The 21,612-nt window shown below is 39.0% G+C and overlaps 3 protein-coding genes and 1 long non-coding RNA gene across 5 annotated transcripts in view; 3 read left to right on the top strand and 1 right to left on the bottom strand.

Annotated features, from left to right (window-relative positions):
• Positions 1–21,612, top strand: part of LOC126764541 (endothelin-converting enzyme 2) — a 1,258,369-nt gene that overhangs the window by 1,205,073 nt on the left and 31,684 nt on the right. The gene's annotated exons all lie outside the window — the stretch shown is intronic.
• Positions 1–21,612, top strand: part of LOC126764552 (uncharacterized) — a 307,965-nt gene that overhangs the window by 263,620 nt on the left and 22,733 nt on the right. The window lies entirely within an intron of this gene.
• LOC126764557 (uncharacterized) lies at positions 5,211–6,220 on the top strand. The gene is made up of 3 exons (XM_050482251.1): positions 5,211–5,323; positions 5,430–5,507; positions 5,614–6,220. Exons 1-3 carry the CDS (start codon positions 5,307–5,309, stop codon positions 6,203–6,205), a joined length of 687 nt encoding a protein of 228 aa, XP_050338208.1. The 5' UTR covers positions 5,211–5,306; the 3' UTR covers positions 6,206–6,220.
• On the bottom strand, positions 6,293–7,048 carry LOC126764570 (uncharacterized). Its single transcript, XR_007668072.1, has 2 exons — positions 6,937–7,048; positions 6,293–6,870 (listed from the first exon to the last, which is right to left on the bottom strand). It is a non-coding gene; the product is annotated as an uncharacterized LOC126764570 (long non-coding RNA).

Here is a 21,612-nt window from a genome sequence, read left to right as displayed (position 1 = left end):
AGCAGCAAACAGTCGAGAGCCCAGATAAATTACTGCAAGATCTACTGTACAACCAGAGAACGTATATTTATAAATATACGATATATATGTTATAAATATACGTTCTCTGGTACAACCTTGAATCTTATGAACGGTCGACAGAGAACGTATAATATAGAGAAGGTTCAACTACGGACAAGCGTGTGAACTGTCAAGAGCCATGAATTTTCTATTAGTGGATTTCACCACTTTTGGCTCAGCAGGAGAAATTTTAACAGAAATTAGTGAACAGAGCTGAGCATTGAATGAAAATTATGCTCAGAAATATACATTGCTTTTACAGACTCATGTTGGCCTTTTGGCTTATATTTTTATACGTTTACATGCTATCATATCAATTGATATGAATATAATTTTGCGAATTTTTGTGAATTCATGCAAAATTGATAACATTATTATTAAATCATGCTATTTTCATGGTAATATTTGTAGTTATTGGGAAAATGAGCCACTTTTTAAACATTCCTTATCTTTGATAATATTATATAATTTCGTATGCATGTATATATGCTATATACATACATATATGAAATATTATCGTAATATTCTAAAAACATAATATGTATATTACCATAATAATATATGAAATCATACCTCTTATCATTTAAAACTTTCATACGCATCTATCCTGGAGATATGTATGCAAGTACAAATCAATTTCTAATCAAGATATTATCATTTATCAGTAATATAAAAAGCGCGCGCTTCTCTATATTTACGTACACACAAATGTATGTATGTGCGTATGGCATTCTCACACATATAATATATGCGTACGCATGTAAATCAAAAAATACAAACATTCTTCTGGAAAAACAACAATAGCCTCAAAAATCATCATACATATGTACTTACAATATGAGTACACATGTAACTATGTATGTTCGTATGACATTCCCACACAAACAATGCATACACAACATACATACTTACATGCGTTCACATGTGGATATGTCACCCGCAAAAATTACAAATATTGTTCTACAAAAACAACAATCGTTTGAAAAAGTATCAGAAACCAATATGGCAGCCAAATTGCCGACGTCAAAATTTATAGTAAATTTCCCAACAACAAAATTTTCATTCATGAACGCAAACGTACTTTCAAAAAGCATATTCGATTCATTCATAAAAGCAGACGCCATTACATCTCCCCGAGCATGCCTTGCCTACAAGCGTATTTTCGCGACGATTTCAAAAGCTAAAATTCATAAATTGAATATGTTTCTGAAGTTGGAAATGGAAAAAGTCACAACCCCGCAAATATAAGTATTAAAAAATATTATAATAAAATAGACAACATAGTTTATTTGTCGAATTTCAAGTCTAGAAATTTTTCAAAGAAAATATTCAATATTCTTCTGATTTTTGTGTACAGTCAATCCCGGTTAAGTAGTACTCCGCTTGAATGAAAATCATCCCTGTTAACTGCCTATATCTTGCTGCATCTCACGGTTTGTTTTTTGAAAAACATAGAAATTATTGTTTTAAGTACCACTCGCTTAAGTATACCTATCCGCACTCGCTTATGTACCATATTATATTTTTATACTCTCGCAACAATGTTGCTAAGGAGAGTATTATAGTTTTGTTCACATAACGGTTGTTTGTAAGTCCTAAAACTAAAAGAGTCAGATATAGGGTTATATATACCAAAGTGATCAGGGTGACGAGTAGAGTCAAAATCCGGATGTCTGTCTGTCCGTCCGTCTGTCCGTCCGTCTGTCCGTCCGTCCGTCCGTCTGTCCGTCCCGTCCGTGCAAGCTGTAACTTGAGTAAAAATTGAGTTATCATGATGAAACTTGGTACACGTATTCCTTGGCTCCATAAGAAGGTTAAGTTCGAAGATGGGCAAAATCAGCCCTCTGCCACGCCCACAAAATGGCGGAAACCGAAAACCTATAAAGTGTCATAACTAAGCCATAAATAAAGATATTAAAGTGAAATTTGGCACAAAGGATCGCATTAGGGAGGGGCATATTTGGACGTAATTTTTTTGGAAAAGTGGGCGTGGCCCCGCCCCCTACTAAGTTTTTTGTACATATCTCGGAAACTACTATAGCTATGTCAACCAAACTCTACACAGTAGTTTTCTTCAGGCATTTCCATATACAGTTCAAAAATGGAAGAAATCGGATAATAACCACGCCCACCTCCCATACAAAGGTTATGTTGAAAATCACTAAAAGTGCGTTAACCGACTAACAAAAACGTCAGAAACACTAAATTTTACGGAAAAAATTGCAGAATGAAGCTGCACCCAGGCTTTTTTTAAAAAATTGAAAATGGGCGTGGCCTCGCCCACTTATGGACCAAAACCATATCTCAGGAACTACTAGACCGATTTCAATGAAATTCGGTATATAATATTTTCTTAACACCCTGATAACATGTACGAAATATGGGTGAAATCGGTTCACAACCACGCCTTCTTCCAATATAACGCTATTTTGAATTCCATCTGATGCCTCTTCTGAATAATACGAGTATATACATTAGGAACCAATGATGATAGCGGAATAAAACTTTACAAAAATACGGTGTTTGAAAAATATGTAAATGACGTATAATGAAATCTCGATCTCGAACTTAGCCCTTCCTTACTTGTTATTTTTGACAAACCACAAAAATCTGTATCTTTGATTGTGGCACATAACCGGGATTGGCTGTATTTGTCAAGGAATGTGAAAAATATTTTGTAATTCTGAAATATTTTTACGCAGCTGCGTCGATATGTATGCAAGCTCACGCACAAAAATACATATTTACGCTGGTTTGTTGGCGGAGCTGTACAGCGGCAAGGAAAGCGGTGACAATCGACGGCCATTCGTTTATTTTTTTCGGCACAGCTCATTGGTTGTCCGTGACAACGGGGTTTTTTAATGAAACAATGGTTGTATATACATAAGTATTGGCACACCCTATAAAATCAGGCAACTTAGTTTGATTTTTATTAATTATGGCAACTCTTTTTTAAAGTACCGTTAATTATACGTAAGCAAATGTGCTGCTGTAAAGAATCAAACTTCAAAACTCAGTGTGCGTTTATTTTATAGTTAAATTTGCTTCAATTTTATTAAAATGGGCAGCAAAAAATGTGAAACCAACGAATCTCAACGGAAAATAATATTATATTTGCATAATCAGGGTAAATCGTACGCTGAGATTGGTGAAATGATGGACAGAAGCCGATATACCATACGGAGTGTTATTCAACGTTTTAGAGGTACTGCATCTTTACAAAGCGAAAAACGAACAGGCAGGCCCAAGGCTTTAAGTGATCGCGAGCGTGGTCAAATAGTCAGGAAGGTAAAAAAGAACCCCAGAATATCATCCACACAAATCGCTGCGGAAGTTAAAGAAGAGATGGGAAAAGATATTCATCCAATAACGGTCCGGAGGACACTGCATGAAGCTAATTACAGTTCTCGCGTAGCTAGACGTAAACCTCTTATTTCAAAAGTGAACCAAACGAAGCGTTTAGCTTATGCGAAGGAATACATAAGCAAGCCAATGGACTTCTGGGACAGTGTACTCTTCTCAGATGAGAGTAAGTTCAATATATTTCAATCTGATGGTCGCCAAACTGTGTGGAGAAAGCCTAACACCGAATTGCAAAAAAAAAACCTTGCTGCTACTGTAAAACATGGCGGTGGAGGGGTAATTGTCTGGGGTTGTATGTCCGCTGCAGGTGTCGGTGAGCTGGAATTCATAGACGGCATTATGGACAAGAAATATTATATGGAAATTCTGAAGAGAAATGTAAAAATAAGTGCCGAAAAATTGAAATTGCCAGAGTCATTCACATTTCAACACGATAATGACCCGAAGCATACGGCTTATGATGTACGCATGTGGCTGGTACATCACATAAAACATACATTACCGCATCCCCCTCAATCGCCGGATCTTAACCCAATAGAACATCTGTGGGAAGAACTAGATAGGCGCGTTAAGAAGCGAGCAATATCAACAAAAGCTGAGCTGAAGGTGGCACTAATGGAGGAATGGCGGAATATTGGCGCAGAAACGACACAAAAATTGGTTTCATCAATGCCAAACCGGCTGGAAGCAGTCATCAAGCAAAAGGGCTTGGCCACAAAATATTAATTTTATGTATAGTTTACTACTTTGTTATTGTTTTTTGTGTATTTTTATGGAGTGTGCCAATACTTTTGTTTCGCTAAAATTAGCGCTTTTTTTCTTTTTTTAACTACTGTTAAATAAATACAAGAGATAATTAAATGAATTAAAGCAAATATAATTGATAATTACTCGTCCTAACTAAGCATTTTTATTTGGTATAAAAAACTTATTTTATAAGTGGTAAAAAACAGTGCCAAAGTCAAGGTATCTTGCTGTGCCAATACTTTAGTTCATCACTGTATGACTTTATTATAAATTCCAACAGATTTAATGGAATTTATCATTAAAAAGGTGAAATTACGAATACATATGTATGTACACAGATAAGTTTGTTATCAAATACATATGTATATGGAGAATATCTGTAAATGATATCCATAGTCGTTTGCGCATTGTAAACACGCGAATCTGTAAGCGTACATTTCTAAACATTGAAATTAGCATCACTTTTCTCATTTAACAATGAAAATGCTCAATTCTGCTATTTTCGACCCCTTCATGTTAAATATTGGTGAAATCCGCTATAAATATTGTTGTGGTGAAATCCACTAATAGAAAACTCAACCCCTCCAAAAAGAGGAACGTGATGACAATCGGCACGCCATGAACCTTCTCTATATTATACGTTCTCTGCGGTCGACGCCCAACTCAGTATGCTATTCAAAATATACCAAAACTAGTTTTATTTAGATGTTTCATACTTTTAAGCGCATCTTTTTGGGGAGGTGCTTAAACTTACTATCGCCTTCCTACAGTGTCGCTCAAACATTCTAGGTTTCAGCACCATTTAAAAAAGTTACAAACAAACATACACAAATACATACATACAAGTGAAGCTAATAAAAGCGTATTAAAAACAAAAAAATCGCATGTGCACATCGATTTGCAAATGTGCACTCTCTTAATATCCGGTAAATATGTAGATGAGCACAAATTCGGGTAGTGCACTTAGATCAGAGATAAAGAGGGGGATGTTCGAGTCTCAATCACTGCGGCAATATTGCAAAGCATCACGTTCGATGCAAAAATGTGGCAACTTTTGCAAATGTCAAGCGTTCGAGCAACTCAAATTTTGACATTTCTTGCGCGCAAAAGTGACAAAATCGGCATCAGCGAAATTCATGATGAAAAATATGAGGTAAGTGAAATCGCTCTTTATTTTTGTTAATAATTAATTATTATTATTAATTATGTATACTAATGAATAATATTATACTATTTTTTATTTTAAATATCAATTCCAGCCCGGAGCTAAGTCGCAATTTCACCAAGCAACAACTCGACAAATCGACATCAGCGAAATTCATCATGGAAGATATGAGGTAAGCGAAATCGCTCTTTATTTTTGTTAATAATTAATTATTATTATTAATTATGTATACTAATGAATAATATTATACTATTTTTTATATTAAATATCAATTCCAGCCCGAAGCTAAGCCACAATTTCACCAAGCTCCTAGTGAGAAGCCGGCTCGAAATGGAGCACGAATTTTCTGCGGGGAAACGTAAAAAGTCAGTTTTATGGGCAAAAGTGGTCAACAAAATGAGTATGGTTAATGCGGATGTTCCAAAATCGAAGGACCTAATGCAAAGAAAGTTTTTGAATTTATTTGCGACATACAAACGTATAAAGAGGCGAAATGAGCAGACTGGGAGAGAGGCAACAAGCTGGGAGTTTTTTGAAGAGTTCGACGATGTGTACGGTAGGCGGCATTCCATTCAACCGCCAGCCAAAAACCTTCAAGGCTCCTTAATGGATAGCGCTGAAGTGTGTGAAGGGAGTGGAGACGATAATACTGACTACTCTTCCGAAAGTCAACTCGTAAACGAACGACGAAAGCGTCCAAAGACTGCCGCCAACGAAGCATTGGAATTTTTAAAGAATGAGGCTCTAAAAGAACAAACACGTCATGAAGAAGTGCTACAATTCGAAAAAGAAAAATTGAATTTTGAAAAAGAAAAAATAAACGTAATGATGAAGTTGCGGGAAACTTTAGAAAAGTTAACCGAAAAGTAAAAAAAAAAAATTTGAAAAATGTAAACTTGATCTCTTTTTATAATTTTTTATTACTGTTGTGACCTGAATGAAATAAAATATCACATGTACATGTATTTATTTACTAACATTTTTATTAAAAAATATATAATTTAAGAAACAAACAACATTTTTAAATTATTTCTTCTGATAATACCTTCGTTAGTATCATTTATGTTGTCAGGCGTTTCAGCATCGTTTTCATAATGTGTTTCCAAATTTTCCAATAGATAATTGACTTCAGGATCATTAAAATTGTTCCGCATTATTAAATTATGCAGAATTACACAAGCTAATACTACTTTTGATACATCTTCCATATTTTGAATATCAATATGATTTAAAATTTTGAACTTTCCCCTCAAAATCCCAAAAGCTTGTTCTATGAATACTCGAGTTGAACTTAAATAATAATTAAATTGTTTCTCCTCTCTCAACAGATGTCCATTATCTCTATAAGGCGCGATCAAATATTTCGTAAGAGGATAAGCTGAGTCAGCTAAAATTATAGCATCTTTTGCAAGTTGTATCTCTCCAGACGTAATTCCTTTGTATATCGGACTATTTTTCCATACGTTGGCGTCATGGCAGCTCCCTGGGTATCCGATGAAAACATCCAAGAAACGAAATGTGCTGTCGCATATGCCCTAAACATTGCAAATGTTTTCTGTTTTTAAAATAGTTCTAGCTTAACCATCACCATATGTACGTACCTGCATAATAATGGAATAGTTCCCCTTTCGGTCATAGTAGCTAATTGCATCCTTCTTCGGTGTGTTTATTTTAAAATGTGTCCCATCCAAACAGCCAACTACGAAAGGAAATGCATTCTAAGCCTCGCTTGGAAACGCTCCATTACTGTTTGCTGCTGGGAAATTGATGGCCAACATATTTCATTTTTTAACTTGCAAATTGCATTAATCGTTTTAAGAAAAATTTTGTGGGCAGTACCTTTTGAAACATCAAACTTATCTGATAGTTCACGATAAGTAACTCTACTATTACTCATATCCACAAGGTAATATGCAAAGCCTGATCCATTGAATATTCCCCGCGTGACGATAACCAAAAAGGTTCCAAGCCGCTCTTTAATTCCTACGAAGTATTTATGTATGTGTTTATTTAGGCGATTACTTAAATCAGAAAACTTACAGCAAATGTTTCACGAGACATCCGAAAATGCGATAAATATATATCCGGAGGATAAATTTGAATTAAAAGTTTTGCGATTTTACTATCGCCCTCTTCTTTAAAATTTCGGTCATAAGCCACTTTTTACGTAAAAAGCTTTGTTTTCTTGCTTTTTTATATTTAAGAAGCAAACTGCACTCGCATTCCACCATGTTATCCACTGTTAAATTTATTAAAAAATTCATTTTTGAGACTTATTAAATTCCACTTCTACCTGCACGCCGCGCAAAATATTTGCAAAATATTTGATTAAGTATCAGCTGAGTATCTGCAAAAAAACATCAGGGTTGCAATATTGCCGCAGTTATTTGCTTGCTCGAACATCCCCGAGATGTCCAACTCCTCTCTCACTGAAAGTGAGAGAACAATTGCTATACGTCAAAACCTCCTGAACTTTGACAGTTGATCAAGCTCAGGAGGTTTTGACGTTTAGCAATTGGAAACGAGCGATGGCCAGATTAAAGTCTTACCAAAAAGATATGTAAACGGAGGGATTTATTGCATCGTTCAAGACCAATTATAAAAAATGTAAAACAATTAAAATTAAATAATTTTCTGAAATTTAAAGATATTTGATGAAATGTTTTGTAATTTGAAGCATCATAGTATTATTTTCAATGGAAAATGATTAAAAACATTTAATGATTGAGAGCTAACAAGCTTAAATCCTTTTATTGGGTATTGAAAGGTCAAAAGTCAGTTGTTCTAATATACTTTAAAACGATTTAAATAGTTTCTCCATATAATAAATAACCACTATATAGTAATTTTTATTCGTACTAAAAGTTAGTTTTTTTAATTTAAATGCCCAAAAATTATTATTTTGTTCAATCTGGCCATATTGGAAAATGTTATAAAAAACGCTAATTTTGAAGCGCTCTCACACTGGAATAAGTTGAACATCCCTTTATTCCTTCTTATTATGTATACGTAATAAAGGATATCCAACTAAGTATTAGCCTTAGGTAAGGTAAAACTGCAAAAAAATGCCGTATACGAGTACTTCGAATAAGTATATTTTTCTTTAGGTGACTTAATTATATGAGCACAACAACTTGGATGTGCTAAGCGAATGAACGCAATTTATTATTTTAGAAGTTAAAGTATTCTGTTTTGAACTGAATTAAAATTTCTTCAATCTATATATATAAACTTAAGTGGCAAAACTTCCTGTTCGCATACTCCTCTTAGACGGCTTGCCCGATTTCAATGAAATGTTTTTTTAAAAATAGTGTTTCAACATTGTGTGTTTTTTCAAGATTTAATTCCATCGATTTGCTCCATTTATTCGAACTGATTTTGTGTTTTTCTGCTGACCGTGCAACACACACAAAGCAAGTGAGTATTGTTATTGTTTCGTAAGTGCTTTCATGCGGTTTACAAATACACTGTTGGTTTTACATCACACTGTTGGTGGGTCTTATTGCATATGCGTGTGCAAATACATAGTTTAAGATGTAGTTTTAGGTTAATTTTTCCATTTTTATTTATGTACTTCAAATATGCATACTCTAGCACGACCACCGGGGACAACGCTAACTACCTTTTTCGAGTTGTGTGAAAACGATGAAATTGCAAGAACAATGCTATATTCCGAAATACCACAATATTTCAATAGGAATCCATCATCGAAAACATTTCAACGACGAAAGCAAGGAGAGCGTGTTGACGGTTATCCAAATGTCCGTAAAACCGATGCCATAAGACGCATTCACACCATCCATCCGAACAACGCCGAATGTTTCTATTTGCGTCTGCTATTAGTCAACGTGCGCGGACCAAGATCGTTTGATGATTTGAAAACTGTTGACGGTCAGTTGTGTGCGACGTATCGTGAAGCATGTCAGCGATTGCATTTGTTAGAAGATGATATGCATTGGGACACCGCACTTCATGACGCATCACTCACATCTCATCCAAAACAAATACGCGTACTATTCGCCATAATAATATCTACATGCCTTCCGTGAAATCCGCAAGAATTGTGGAATAAGTACAAAGACTGCATGACCGAGGACTTATTAATTTTGGCGCGTAATCGAGCATCGAACGCAGACTTGCTATATACATTACAAATGTATAATGATGCTTTAATATTGGTTGAAGATCTGTGCCTTACAATTGCGAATAAGGCATTAGCGCAACTTGGCATAACTGCGCCCAATCGTTTAGCGATTGATATGCTTGACCATGAGCTTCAATGTGAACAACAATACGATTGCAATGAATTGCGTGCTTTCATACAAGCTAACATTACCAAATTGAATATTCAGCAGAAAAATGCTTATGGTAAGATTATACGAGCGGTCGACAATAACGCCGGTGGATTCTACTTTCTGGATGCGCCCGGTGATACAGGGAAAACGTTTCTGATGTCTTTGATTCTTGCTACTATACGGTCACAGCAGAAAATTGGGCTGGCAATTGCTTCGTCAGGCATCGCTGCTACTCTACTTGATGGCGGCCGAACAGCACATTCTGCGTTGAAATTACCGTTGAACATCCAAGTCGTTGAAACACCAACGGCAACATATCGAGGAATAGTTCTATGGGATGAGTGCCCAATGGTTAACAAAAAGTCATTAGAAGCATTCAATAGAACAATGCAAGATTTACGAAAAAAGCAACAACTTTTTGGCGGAGCATTAGTCTTATTATCCGGCGATTTTCGGCAAACTTTGTCAATCATTCCTCGATCAACTAGTGCCGACGAAATAAACGCATGTTTAAAATCGTCAGTTTTTTGGAGACATGTTCAAAGGCTGACTCTTACCATCAACATGCGTGTCCAATTGCAAAATGATCGATCCGCAGCGGCGTTTTCGAAGCAGTTGTTGGATATTGGCGAAGGCAAAATACCAATCGATGATACCGGTTTGATCACATTGCCGAACAACCTTTGTACACTTTTACAATCGAAAGAAGAATTGATTGAAAGTGTATTTCCGAATATTGTTCAACACTATCAACGCTACGATTATTTACGCAATATTGGCACCGAAAAATGTACACGGCAACGAAATCAATTTTGCCATTCAAGAAAAACTGACAGGAGAAGCTACAACATATACATCGATTGATAGCGTTTTGAATCAAGATGAAGTAGTCAATTATCCAACTAAATTCTTGAATTCTTTGGATCCCCCCGGTCTGCCACCGCATCGTTTGGTTCTGAAAGTCGGTTCACCCATTATACTTCTACGAAATCTGAAGCCACCGACTTTGTGTAATGGCACAAGACTTTCAGTCAAAAAATTGTGGCCAAATTTGATTGAAGCAACAATACTAAATGGCAAGGCAGCAGGCGAAGTTGTACTCTTACCACGCATTCCCATGATTCCAACGACATGCCGTTTGAATTTAAGCGCTTGCAGTTCCCAGTACATCTTGGCTTTGCGATGACCATCAACAAATCGTAAAGGCAAACGTTTCAAGTGTGCGGCGTCAATTTGGAAGAACCGTGCTTCTCCCACGGCCAATTGTTCGTCGCATGCTCGAGAGTGGGAACACCAAGGTGCTTATTCATTTACGCGCCAGGTGGAAAAACCAAAAATGTTGTATACCAATATGTTTTATAAATGTTTCATAAATAAGTAACAGTTTTACAACAATAAATAAAACACAAAGTAAAAACCCTTAAGAGTTTTAATCGATTTAGGTGTAGCGAAAAACACAGGGTAACAGCTAGTTTTTTATAAAATTAAGTTTCATTCCTGTACCATAGAAGTTGCGTTGAATAAACTTTCGTTCTGTAGCTGGCGTGACTTAATTATATGAGCACAAAAATATAGTATTTTACTTGCACAAGTGTCCGGCGAAACCCCTTTAAGATTTTATAACTTAATGTTAGGCTTTTAAAACAAAAAGCAGACCGAATAAATAAAGAAATATTAAAAACAAAGAAAAGTTGTTGGCCACATACAAACAATCGGCCGGTCCTTAACTAAGCCGCACCAATATGGTCAGACATGCCTGAACACTGCACTTCGGACTGCAACGAGATGCCTTTTGATGCCTCTGATCACACTTTTATACATTGAGGCCTCCCAGTTAAGGAGCACAACGAACTCCTCTCCAAGCAGTTTCTGTTGGAATGCTTTCGTAGAAACCGCCTCTTGCATGGCCAGTAAACGTTATACATCTGACACTCCTCTCCCTATGGTCCGACCGTTAAAACAACACGTATCTTGGCCCTACCGTTAACTTATCACCCTAAAGGGAACTATATAACCTTTACAACAACAAAAACATAGACTTTTCACAATTATTTTTAGACCACGTACTGTCTTATCAAGTTTTATCTTCTTCTTCTTCTTCTTAATTGGCGTAGAAGCCGCTTAAGCGATTATAGCCGAGTTAACAACAGCGCGCCAGTCGTTTCTTCTTTTCGCCACGTGGCGCTAGTTGGATATTCCAAGCGAAGCCAGGTCCCTCTCCACTTGGTCCTTCCAATGGAGTGGAGGTGTTCCTCTTCCTCTGCTTCCCCCGGCGGGTACTGCGTCGAATACTTTCAGACCTGGAGTGTTTTCCTCCATCCGGACAACATGACCTAGCCAGCGTAGCCGCTGTCTTTTAATTCTCTCGAAAACTCGTAACGTCGACTCATCGGTTTCTGTCATCGTCCAAGCCTATGCACCATATAGCAGGACGGGCATAATGAGCAACTTATAGAGTTCGGTTTTTGTTCGTCGAGAGAGGATTTTACTTTTCAATTACCTGCTCAGTCCGAAGTAGCACCTGTTGGCAAGAGCAATCCTGCGTTGGATTTCTAGGCTGACATTGTTGGTGGTGTTAATACTGGTTCCTAAATAGATTAAATTATCTACAACTTCAAAGTTATGACTGTCAACAGTGACGTGAGAGCCAAGTCGCGAGTTCGACGATTGTTTGTTTTATGAAGGGAGATATTTCGTCTTGCCCTCGTTCACTGCCAGACCCATTTTCTGTGCTTCCTTGTCAAGCCTGGAGAAATCAGAACTAACGGCGCGGGTGTTAAGGCCGATGATATCAATATCCTTCCCGATCCTGACGGAGCTTTTGGTGTTGCTCAACGTCAGTTTACACAGCCGTATTAGTTTTGCGGGGATACCAAATTCAGACATCGCGGCATAAAGGCAGCTCCTTTTCGTGCTGTCGAAAGTAGCTTTGATATCGACGAAGAGGTGGTGTGTGTTGATTCTTCTTTCACGGGTCTTTACCATGGTGAATATCTGGTCGGTTGTTGATTTTCCAGGTCTAAAGCCACACTGATAAGGTCCAATCAGTTTGTTGACGGTGGGCTTTAATATTTCACACAATACGCTCGATAGAAACTTATATGCGATGTTTAGGAGGCTTATCCCACGGTAGTTGGCGCAGATTGTGGGGTCTCCCTTTTTTATGGATTGGGCATAGCACACTTAAATTCCAATCGTTGGGATGCTTACGTCCGACCATATTTTACAAAAAACCTGATGCATGCTCCTTGTCAGTTCTTCGCCGCCGTGTTTGAATAGCTCGGCCGGTAATCCATCGGCCCCCGCCGCTTTGGTGTTCTTTAGGCGGGTAATTGCTTTTCGAACTTCTTCATGGTCAGGCGATGGAACGTCTGCTCCATCGTCATCGATTGGGGAATCGGGTTCGCCTTCTCCTGGCGTTGCACGTTTACTGCCATTCAGCAGGCTGGAGAAGTGTTCCCTCCATAATTTAAGTATGCTCTGGGCATCGGTGACTAAATCACCTTTGGGGGTTCTACAGGAATATGCTCCGGGTTTGAAACCTTCTGTAAACCGCCGCATTTTTTCGTAGAATTTTCGAGCATTACCCCTGTCGGCCCGCTTCTCAAGCTCTTCATATTCACGCATATCGGCCTCTTTATTTTTTTGTCCACAAATGCGTCTCTCTGCCCTCTTCAACTCTCGGTATCTATCCCATCCCGCACGTGTTGTAGTTGAACGTAACGTTGCGAGGTAGGCAGTCTGTTTTCTATCATCTGCGACACGGCACTCCTCGTCGTACCAGCTGTTCTTTTGCATTTTCCGAAAACCAATGGTTTCGATTGCAGCTGTACGTAAGGAGTTTGAAATGCCGTCCCACAGTTCCCTAATACCGAGTTGTTGACGAGTGCTCTCAGAGAGCAGGAGTGCAAGCTGAGTAGCAAATCGTTCGGCTGTCTGTTGTGATTGCAACTTCTCCACGTCGAACTCTCCTTGTGTTTGTTAACGTGCGTTTTTGCTGAACAGAGGTGGGTGCGGATTTTGGCTGCAACAAGATAGTGGTCCGAGTCGATTTTAGGACCTCGGAGCGTACGCACGTCTAGAACACTGCAGACGTGTCTTCCGTCTATCACAACATGATCGATCTGGTTGGTGGCTCTTCGTTCCGGAGACAGCAAGTTAGCTTGATGCATTTTCTTATGCTGGAATCTAGTATTACAGATAACCATATTTCGGGCCCCGGCGAAGTCGATTAGCTTCAACCCATTTGGGGATGATGAATCGTGGAGGCTCAAGTTGCGCCTTAGATACCTTTTTTGCGCATCGATTTTGACATCGTGGCAAGGGCAGCTCTCATAAGTGCGCTTCAAGCTCTCATAGAAGGCATCATCGGCAAACCAGCGATATGTTGCAGAACTTCACTTTGATGCGGAGTGTGGCTAAACGTTCATCTACCGGAGTGAATGATAGTACTCGACGACGGAGTCTCTCCCACCACGAATCCCACACCAAACTTGCCCTCCTTTATATGGCCACTGTAGTAAATGTCACAAGGACCTACTCGTCTCTGTCCTTGTCCCGTCCATCGCATTTCTTGGACTGCGGTGATGCCAGCCTTTATTTTCGCGTGGACATCAACCAGCTGGGCAGCGGCACCTCCCCAATTAAGGGTCCGGACATTCCAGGTGCATGCCCTGATAACGTAGTCCTTATTTCGTTTGCCATTCTCGTCATCAAAAGGAGGGTCTCTCATCCGAGGCTTGTATTTCCTTTTCATTGGGGGTGTTTTTTGCGTGGGGGTCCCAAACCCAGCGGACAATCCTATGTGGGGGATGTTTCGCCTTCTCACTATAGCTCGCCTTCAACGGATGTTCTTAGGCTACCCAGAGGATACTTGGTCAAAGACCGAAAGTTGTGAGCTGCATGAGCTATTTGTAAAAGAATCGTTTCTGGCCACTGCCAAGTGAATGGCGATCAGAGAACTTTCCTCAGTTCCTTGCGTGAACTTCTACGCACGTCTCCATCCTCCCAAGTTTTATATTATATATACATATTATTACAATTTTTAAACATAATTCAGTTGCAGGTATAACTTGAACGCTAACGATATTAATTTTTTTCCTTCTAGTTACTACTGTGTGCTATTGGTTAATTTCTCTAATACTTTGAAGTCCTTGTTCTTGATTGTTGTGTTTGTATTTATTTATTTAATTATAATTAATTACAATTACACATGTATTAAAATAAAGTATTATACAATACCGAATATAAATTCACGTCGGTACTCGACGGTAGCGCAATCCTGAAAAAGGAAGTTGCGTTTTACAATGTTTTACAAACTAACATGGTTGACAACTATTAACAGTGAAATCCTGTGTTGTACATTTTTAAGTTCATATCACATCCCCTTTCTTAATTATGGACTAATTTTTTTATTTCTAAAATCAGGAGCTGTGAAACGAGTAACCTGTTGTCGCGATCGAATGCTTCAACGAATCGGATTGTTTGAATTCTGATCTTCTGCAACGTTTTCCTCTAATTGCGATGGTGCGCTGTTTTGGTCATTAAAATGAGGTACTTGTGTGGATATATCTGGTTGTATGTTTAACTTGTCTTGCAGCATAACCGTTGCTGTATATGTGTATGTCGATTCAGGTACAGGTATCCATTGATCTGGGAGTAATATGCTGAGTGTTTTGTTATTACCTTCTGGGTTTGATCTTGGTTTGAGTTGGTTAATGTGAGGTCTTATGATACCTCTGTTTGACGTTACCATAAACATCATTTTTCCAATCGGATGAATTATAATCCCTTTGATCCACTTTTCTCCTTTCGCGAAGTTTCTAGCGTATACCAGTTCATTAGTTGAAATTTGTATTTGTCTACGATCTAAGATTTTGCCTGTGCTGGTGTCTCAAAAAGTTGAGTTAACATGGTACGAACTGAAGGACCATGGAGAAGTTCAGCAGGTGTTTTACCATTGGAATTAGGAGTAAAACGATATGTAGCTAAAAATTTTACTACGGCGTATCTGATGGATAAACCTTCGTTAATATTTTTTCGAACTGTGGTTTTAAATGTTTGAACAAAACGATCCGCGAGTCTGTTAGATGCTGGATGAAACGGTGCAGTTTTTATGTGCGTAATACCATGTAACTTTGGAGGATGGAGTCATGTGTAGAAGTTCACGCAAGTGAGGAAAGTTCTCTGATCTCCATTCACTTGGGAGTGGCCAGAAACGATTCTTTTACACATGGCTCAAGCAGCTCACTACTTTCGGTCTTTGAGCAAGTATCCTCTCGGTAGCCTAAGAACATCCGTTCGAATGCGAGCTAATGTGAGAAGGCGAAACAACGTAAAAAAACACCCCCAATGAAAGGAAGCAACAAGCCTCGGATGAGAGACCCCCCTTGTGATGACGACCATGGCAAACGAAATAAGGAGGGCATGCACCTGGAATGTCCAGACCCTTAATTGGGAAGGTGCCACTGCCCAGCTGGTTGATGTCCTCGCGAAAATAAAGGCTGACATCACCGCCGTCCAAGAAATGCGATGGACGGGACAAGGACAGAGACGAATAGGTCCTTGTGATATTTACTGCAGTGGCTAGTATATGTAGTATATGTAGTACTAGATTCCAGCATAAAAAGATTCATCAAGCTACCTGGCTGTCTCCGGATCGAAAAACTACCAACCAGATCGATCATGTTGAGATAGACGGAAGACACGTCTCCAGTGTTTTAGATGTGCGTGCGCCCCGAGGTCCTAAAATCGACTCGGACCACTATCTTGTTGCAGCCAAGATTCGCACCGCCTCTGTGCAGCAAAAAACGCACGCCAACAAACACAAGGAAGGTTCGACGTGGAGAAGCTGCAATCACAACAGACAGCCGAACGATTTTCTACTCGACTTGCACTCCTGCTCTCTGAGAGCACTCGTCAACAACTCGGTATAAGGGAACTGTGGGACGGCATTTCAAATTCCTTACGTACAGCTGCAACCGAAGCCATTAGTTTTCGGAAAGTGCAAAAGAACAGCTGGTGCGACGAGGAGTGCCGTGTCGCAGCGGAGAAAAAACAGGCTGCCTACCTCGCAACGTTACGATCGACCACAACACGTGCGGGATGGGATAGATACCGAGAGTTGAAAAGGGAAGCGATTTGTAGACAGAAGAAGAAAGAGGCTGAAATGCGTGAGCACGAAGAGCTTGATGAGCTGGCCGACAGGGGTAATGCTCGAAAATCCTCCGAAAAAATGCGGCGGCTTACAGAAGGTTTCAAGACCGGAGCATACTCTTGTTGAACCCCCAAAGGTGATCTAGTGACCGATGCCCAGAGCATACTTAAATTATGGAGGGAACACTTCTCCAGCCTGCTGAATGGCAGTGAACGCACAACGCCAGGAGAAGGCGAACCCGATTCCCCAATCGATGACGATGGAGCAGACGTTCCATTGCCCGACCATGAAGAAGTTCGAATAGCAATTGCCCGCCTGAAGAACAACAAAGCGGCAGGGGCCGACGGATTGCCGGCCGAGCAATTCAAACACGGCGGCGAAGAACTGATAAGGAGCATGCATCAGCTTCTTTGTAAAATATGTTCGGACGAAAGCATGCCCAACGATTGGAATTTAAGTGTGCTATGCCCAATCCATAAAAAAGGAGACCCCACAATCTGCGCCAACTACCGTGGGATTAGCCTCCTCAAAATCGCATATAAGGTTCTATCGAGCGTATTGTGTGAAAGATTAAAGCCCACCGTCAACAAACTGATTGGACCTTATCAGTGTGGCTTCAGACCTGGAAAATCAACAACCGACCAGATATTCACCATGCGCCAAATCTTGGAAAAGACCCGTGAAAGAAGAATCGACACACACCACCTCTTCGTCGATTTCAAAGCTGCTTTCGACAGCACGAAAATGAACTGCCTCTATGCCGCGATGTCTGAATTTGGTATCCCCGCAAAACTAATACGGCTGTGTAAACTGACGTTGAGCAACACGAAGAGCTCCGTCAGGATCGGGAAGGACTTCTGCGAGCCGTTCGATACCAAACGAGGTTTCAGACAAGGCGACTCCCTATCGTGCGACTTCTTCAACCTGCTGCTGTAGAAAATAATTTGAGCTGCAGAACTTAATCGAGCAGGTACAATCTTTTATAAGGGTGTACAGCTGCTGGCGTATGCCGATGATATTGATTTCGTCGGCCTCAAGACCCGCGCCGTTAGTTCTGCTTTCTCCAGATTGGAGAAGGAAGCACAGAAAATGGGTCTGGCAGTGAACGAGGGCAAAACGAAATATCTCCTGTCATCAAACAAACAGTCGTCACACTCGCGACTTGGCTCTCACGTCACTGTTGACAGTCATAACTTTGAAGTTGTAGATAATTTCGTCTATTTAGGAACCAGCATTAACACCACTAATAATGTCAGCCTGGAAATCCAACGCAGGATTGCTCTTGCCAACAGGTGCTACTTCAGACTGAGTAGGCAATTGAAAAGTAAAGTCCTCTCTCGACGAACAAAAGCTAAACTCTATAAGTCGCTCATATTTCCCGTCCTACTGTAGGGTGCAGAGGCTTGGAAGATGACAACAACCGATGAGTCGACGTTACGAGTTTTCGAGAGAAAAATTCTGGTAAAGATTTATGGTCCTTTGCGCATTGGTCACGGCGAATATCGCATTCGATGGAACGATGAGCTGTACGAGATGTAGGACGACATCGACATAGTTCAGCGAAATAAAAGACATCGGCTACGCTGGCTAGGTCATGTTGTCCGGATGGATGAAAACTCTCCAGCTCTGAAAGTATTCGACGCAAAACCCGCCGGGGGAAGCAGAGGAAGATGAAGACCTCCACTCCGTTTAAAGGACCAAGTGGAGAAGGACCTGACTTGGCGTGGATTATCCAATTGGCGCCACGTAGCGAAAAGAAGAAACGACTGGCGCGCTGTTGTTAACTCGGCCTTAATCGCGTAAGAAGTGTCTTCGACAATTAAGAAGAAGAATACCATGTAACTTGCAAAATTGTTGAAATGCGTCGGATGTTAGCTGAGGTCCATTATCACTAACGAGTCTATTGGGAAAACCTTCTACGGCAAAAATTGATTTGTATTTGTATAGTATTATCTGTTGTAGTTGACGATAACTGAGTTATGAATGGAAATTGCGAATAATCGTCTTTTCATATAAGCCACATAGGATAGAATATATGTAGGGCCAGCGAAGTCGATATGAACGCGTTCCCATGATGCTTTCGCTTCTGGCCAACTAAGGTATTGACGTGTAGGAGCTGGATTGCCGCCTTCACAAATTTCACATTGACGTGTCACTTTGGCTATGTCATCATCGATGTTTGGCCACCAAACGTAATGTCGTGCTAATTGCTTCATTCTAACGGTTCCCCAATGTCCATCATGTATGAGTTCTAGAATTTTTTGCTGTAATAGTTTTGGAATAACAATACGTTTTACGTTTGCGTGTAAGCAGAGAAGATTTTGGTGACGAGTTAATGCTAATCTCCGATGAAAATATGGTCTAACTTCTTTATCACCTGGCGATAGTTGTATAGGCCAACCTGCTTTAACAAAATGTTTAACTTTACGTATTATTACGTCTCGTTCTGTGTGCTTGCGAATAATATTAGCATTTATTGGTAATTGTATGTGTGCAACATTGTAGCATGCTTCGGATGTATCAAATTGAATATCGGTACTTACAGGTAAACGAGAGAGTGCATCCGCATTACCATGTGCGTGTGTATTACGATACTTGATATCGAATTGATATGCCATAAGTATGATGGCCCAACGCTGAATACGATGCGCAGTTATTTGTGGTAGATGCTTGCTTGGATTAAAAATATTTATGAGAGGTTTATGGTCTGTGATTAGCAAAAACTTTCTCCCATATATGTATTGGTGGAGCTTCTTAACTCCGAACACTATTGCTAAACCTTCTTTTTCAATTTGGCTATATTTAAGTTGATGCTTATCCATGGTTTAAGATGCAAATGCTACTGGACATTCATTTCCGCCAGGATAAATGTGCAAGAGAACGGCGCCAATACCAAAAGATGAGGCGTCGGTTGCTAGCGTAATTGGTAATTGTTCATTGAAATGTGCTAACTGCGTAGCATTAATTATATGTAATTTAAGAGCTTTAAAAGCTTGTTGCTGCTCTGAGCCCCATGTAAAATGTACATTTTTGCGGCGTAGCTTATTTAGTGGAGCGGCTAACTGAGAAAAATTCGGAATAAAATTGCAATAGTATCCACTTTACCTATGAAAGCTTCTAGTTGCGTTATATTCATGAGTGGTTTCAATTGCTTAACTCCTTGAATGCCTGAATAGTCTTGAAGGATTCCCTTAGCGCTTACTCTTCTACCCAAGTACTCAATTTCTTCCTTCAAAAAGAATAATTTTTCCTTTTTGCACTTGATACCGTTGTCTTCGAGAACTTTTATTATTTGCTCGACTCGTTTTACATGTTCTTGCAATAACGGTGCGGTTATAATAATGTCATCCAAATAATTTCCACATTCTTCTATACCGTTGAGGAGTTGTTCAAAATAACGCTGAAAAATTGCGGGTGCGCTGGCAATACCATATGGAAGTCGTTGATACTGGAGCAAACCTAAAGGTGTATTAACTACCATTATTTGTTTGGAATTTTCATCCAACTCCATCTACAAATAAGCATCTTTTAAATCTAATTTCGAAAAATGTGTACCGTGTCGTATTGTATGTAATAGCAGAGAACGTCTATCATAGAGAAGGTTCACGGCGCTAAGAACGTAAGAATATTTTTGGCTAACTCGGTCGAGATGGAGGTGTTTCACCACTGCCAGCTCGGCAGAAGAAATTTTAACATTTTTGCTTGAACAGAGCTGAGCGTGGAATAAAAATTATGCTCAAAACTATATATTGCTCTAACAGACGTATGTATGTTCGCTCTTTTGCTTATATTTTTATACGTTTATATGCAAACATGTGTATTCGTATGAATTCTTTTTGTGCATATTAATGAATTGCAATTGAATTTCAATTAGATTACTTTTTCAAAGCAATATTCTTAGTTAATGCGGAATTAAAGTCTATTTTTTTAATTATTATTTGTATTTGATATATTCATACTTATGTGTATACTTCATTACATATGTACATACATATGTATATAACAAATTATCATAATATATTAAAAAAATTATATACATACATATATTATAATAGTGATAAATATAAATAATGGTTATCATTCAAAACTTATGTATGTGTGTATATTCACATGTGTCATGACCTTACTTATGTATGTGTTTATGTTCACTTTCGCGAATTCAAATCATATTATCACTTATCAATAATAACATGTGCGCGCTGCTTATATGTTCATACATAAATATGTGCGTATGACATTGGTACACAAATAACGCATACACAAACCTACATACTTGTATACATATGCGTACACATGCAAATATGTCACCCCCAAAAACTACAAACATTGCTTTACAAAAACAACAATCGTTTGAAATGGCATCAGACATACTTATATGCGTACACATTTAAGTACATATGTATGTGCGTATGACATTCCCACACAAATAATGCATACACAACATACATACTTATATGCGTTCACATGTAGATATGTAAGTCATCCGCAAAAATTACAAATATTGTTCTACAAAAACCACAAATGTCTGAAATAGCATCAGCGGCGTCACGAGTCAATATGGCAGCCAAATGTAGTAAATCTTACAGCAAGAACAATTTCACTCATGAACGCAAGCGCACTTTCAACAAGCAAACTTGCTTCGTTCATAAAAGCGACCACCTTCACATCTCCCCTAACGAGCCTTTGCTCACAAGCGTATTTTCGCGACGATGGCAAAAGCTAAAAATCATAAATTGAACATCTTTCTGGTGTTTGTTCTAAGAAGGAAGTGACAAAAGTGGCAACATAGCCGTTGTCGATTTACAATATTTGTCTAAAATATTTTT

This window comes from Bactrocera neohumeralis, unplaced genomic scaffold, assembly GCF_024586455.1.
Source record: "Bactrocera neohumeralis isolate Rockhampton unplaced genomic scaffold, APGP_CSIRO_Bneo_wtdbg2-racon-allhic-juicebox.fasta_v2 cluster09, whole genome shotgun sequence".
NCBI lineage: Eukaryota > Metazoa > Arthropoda > Insecta > Diptera > Tephritidae > Bactrocera > Bactrocera neohumeralis.
This window is presented reverse-complemented; position numbering and strand designations above follow the sequence as displayed.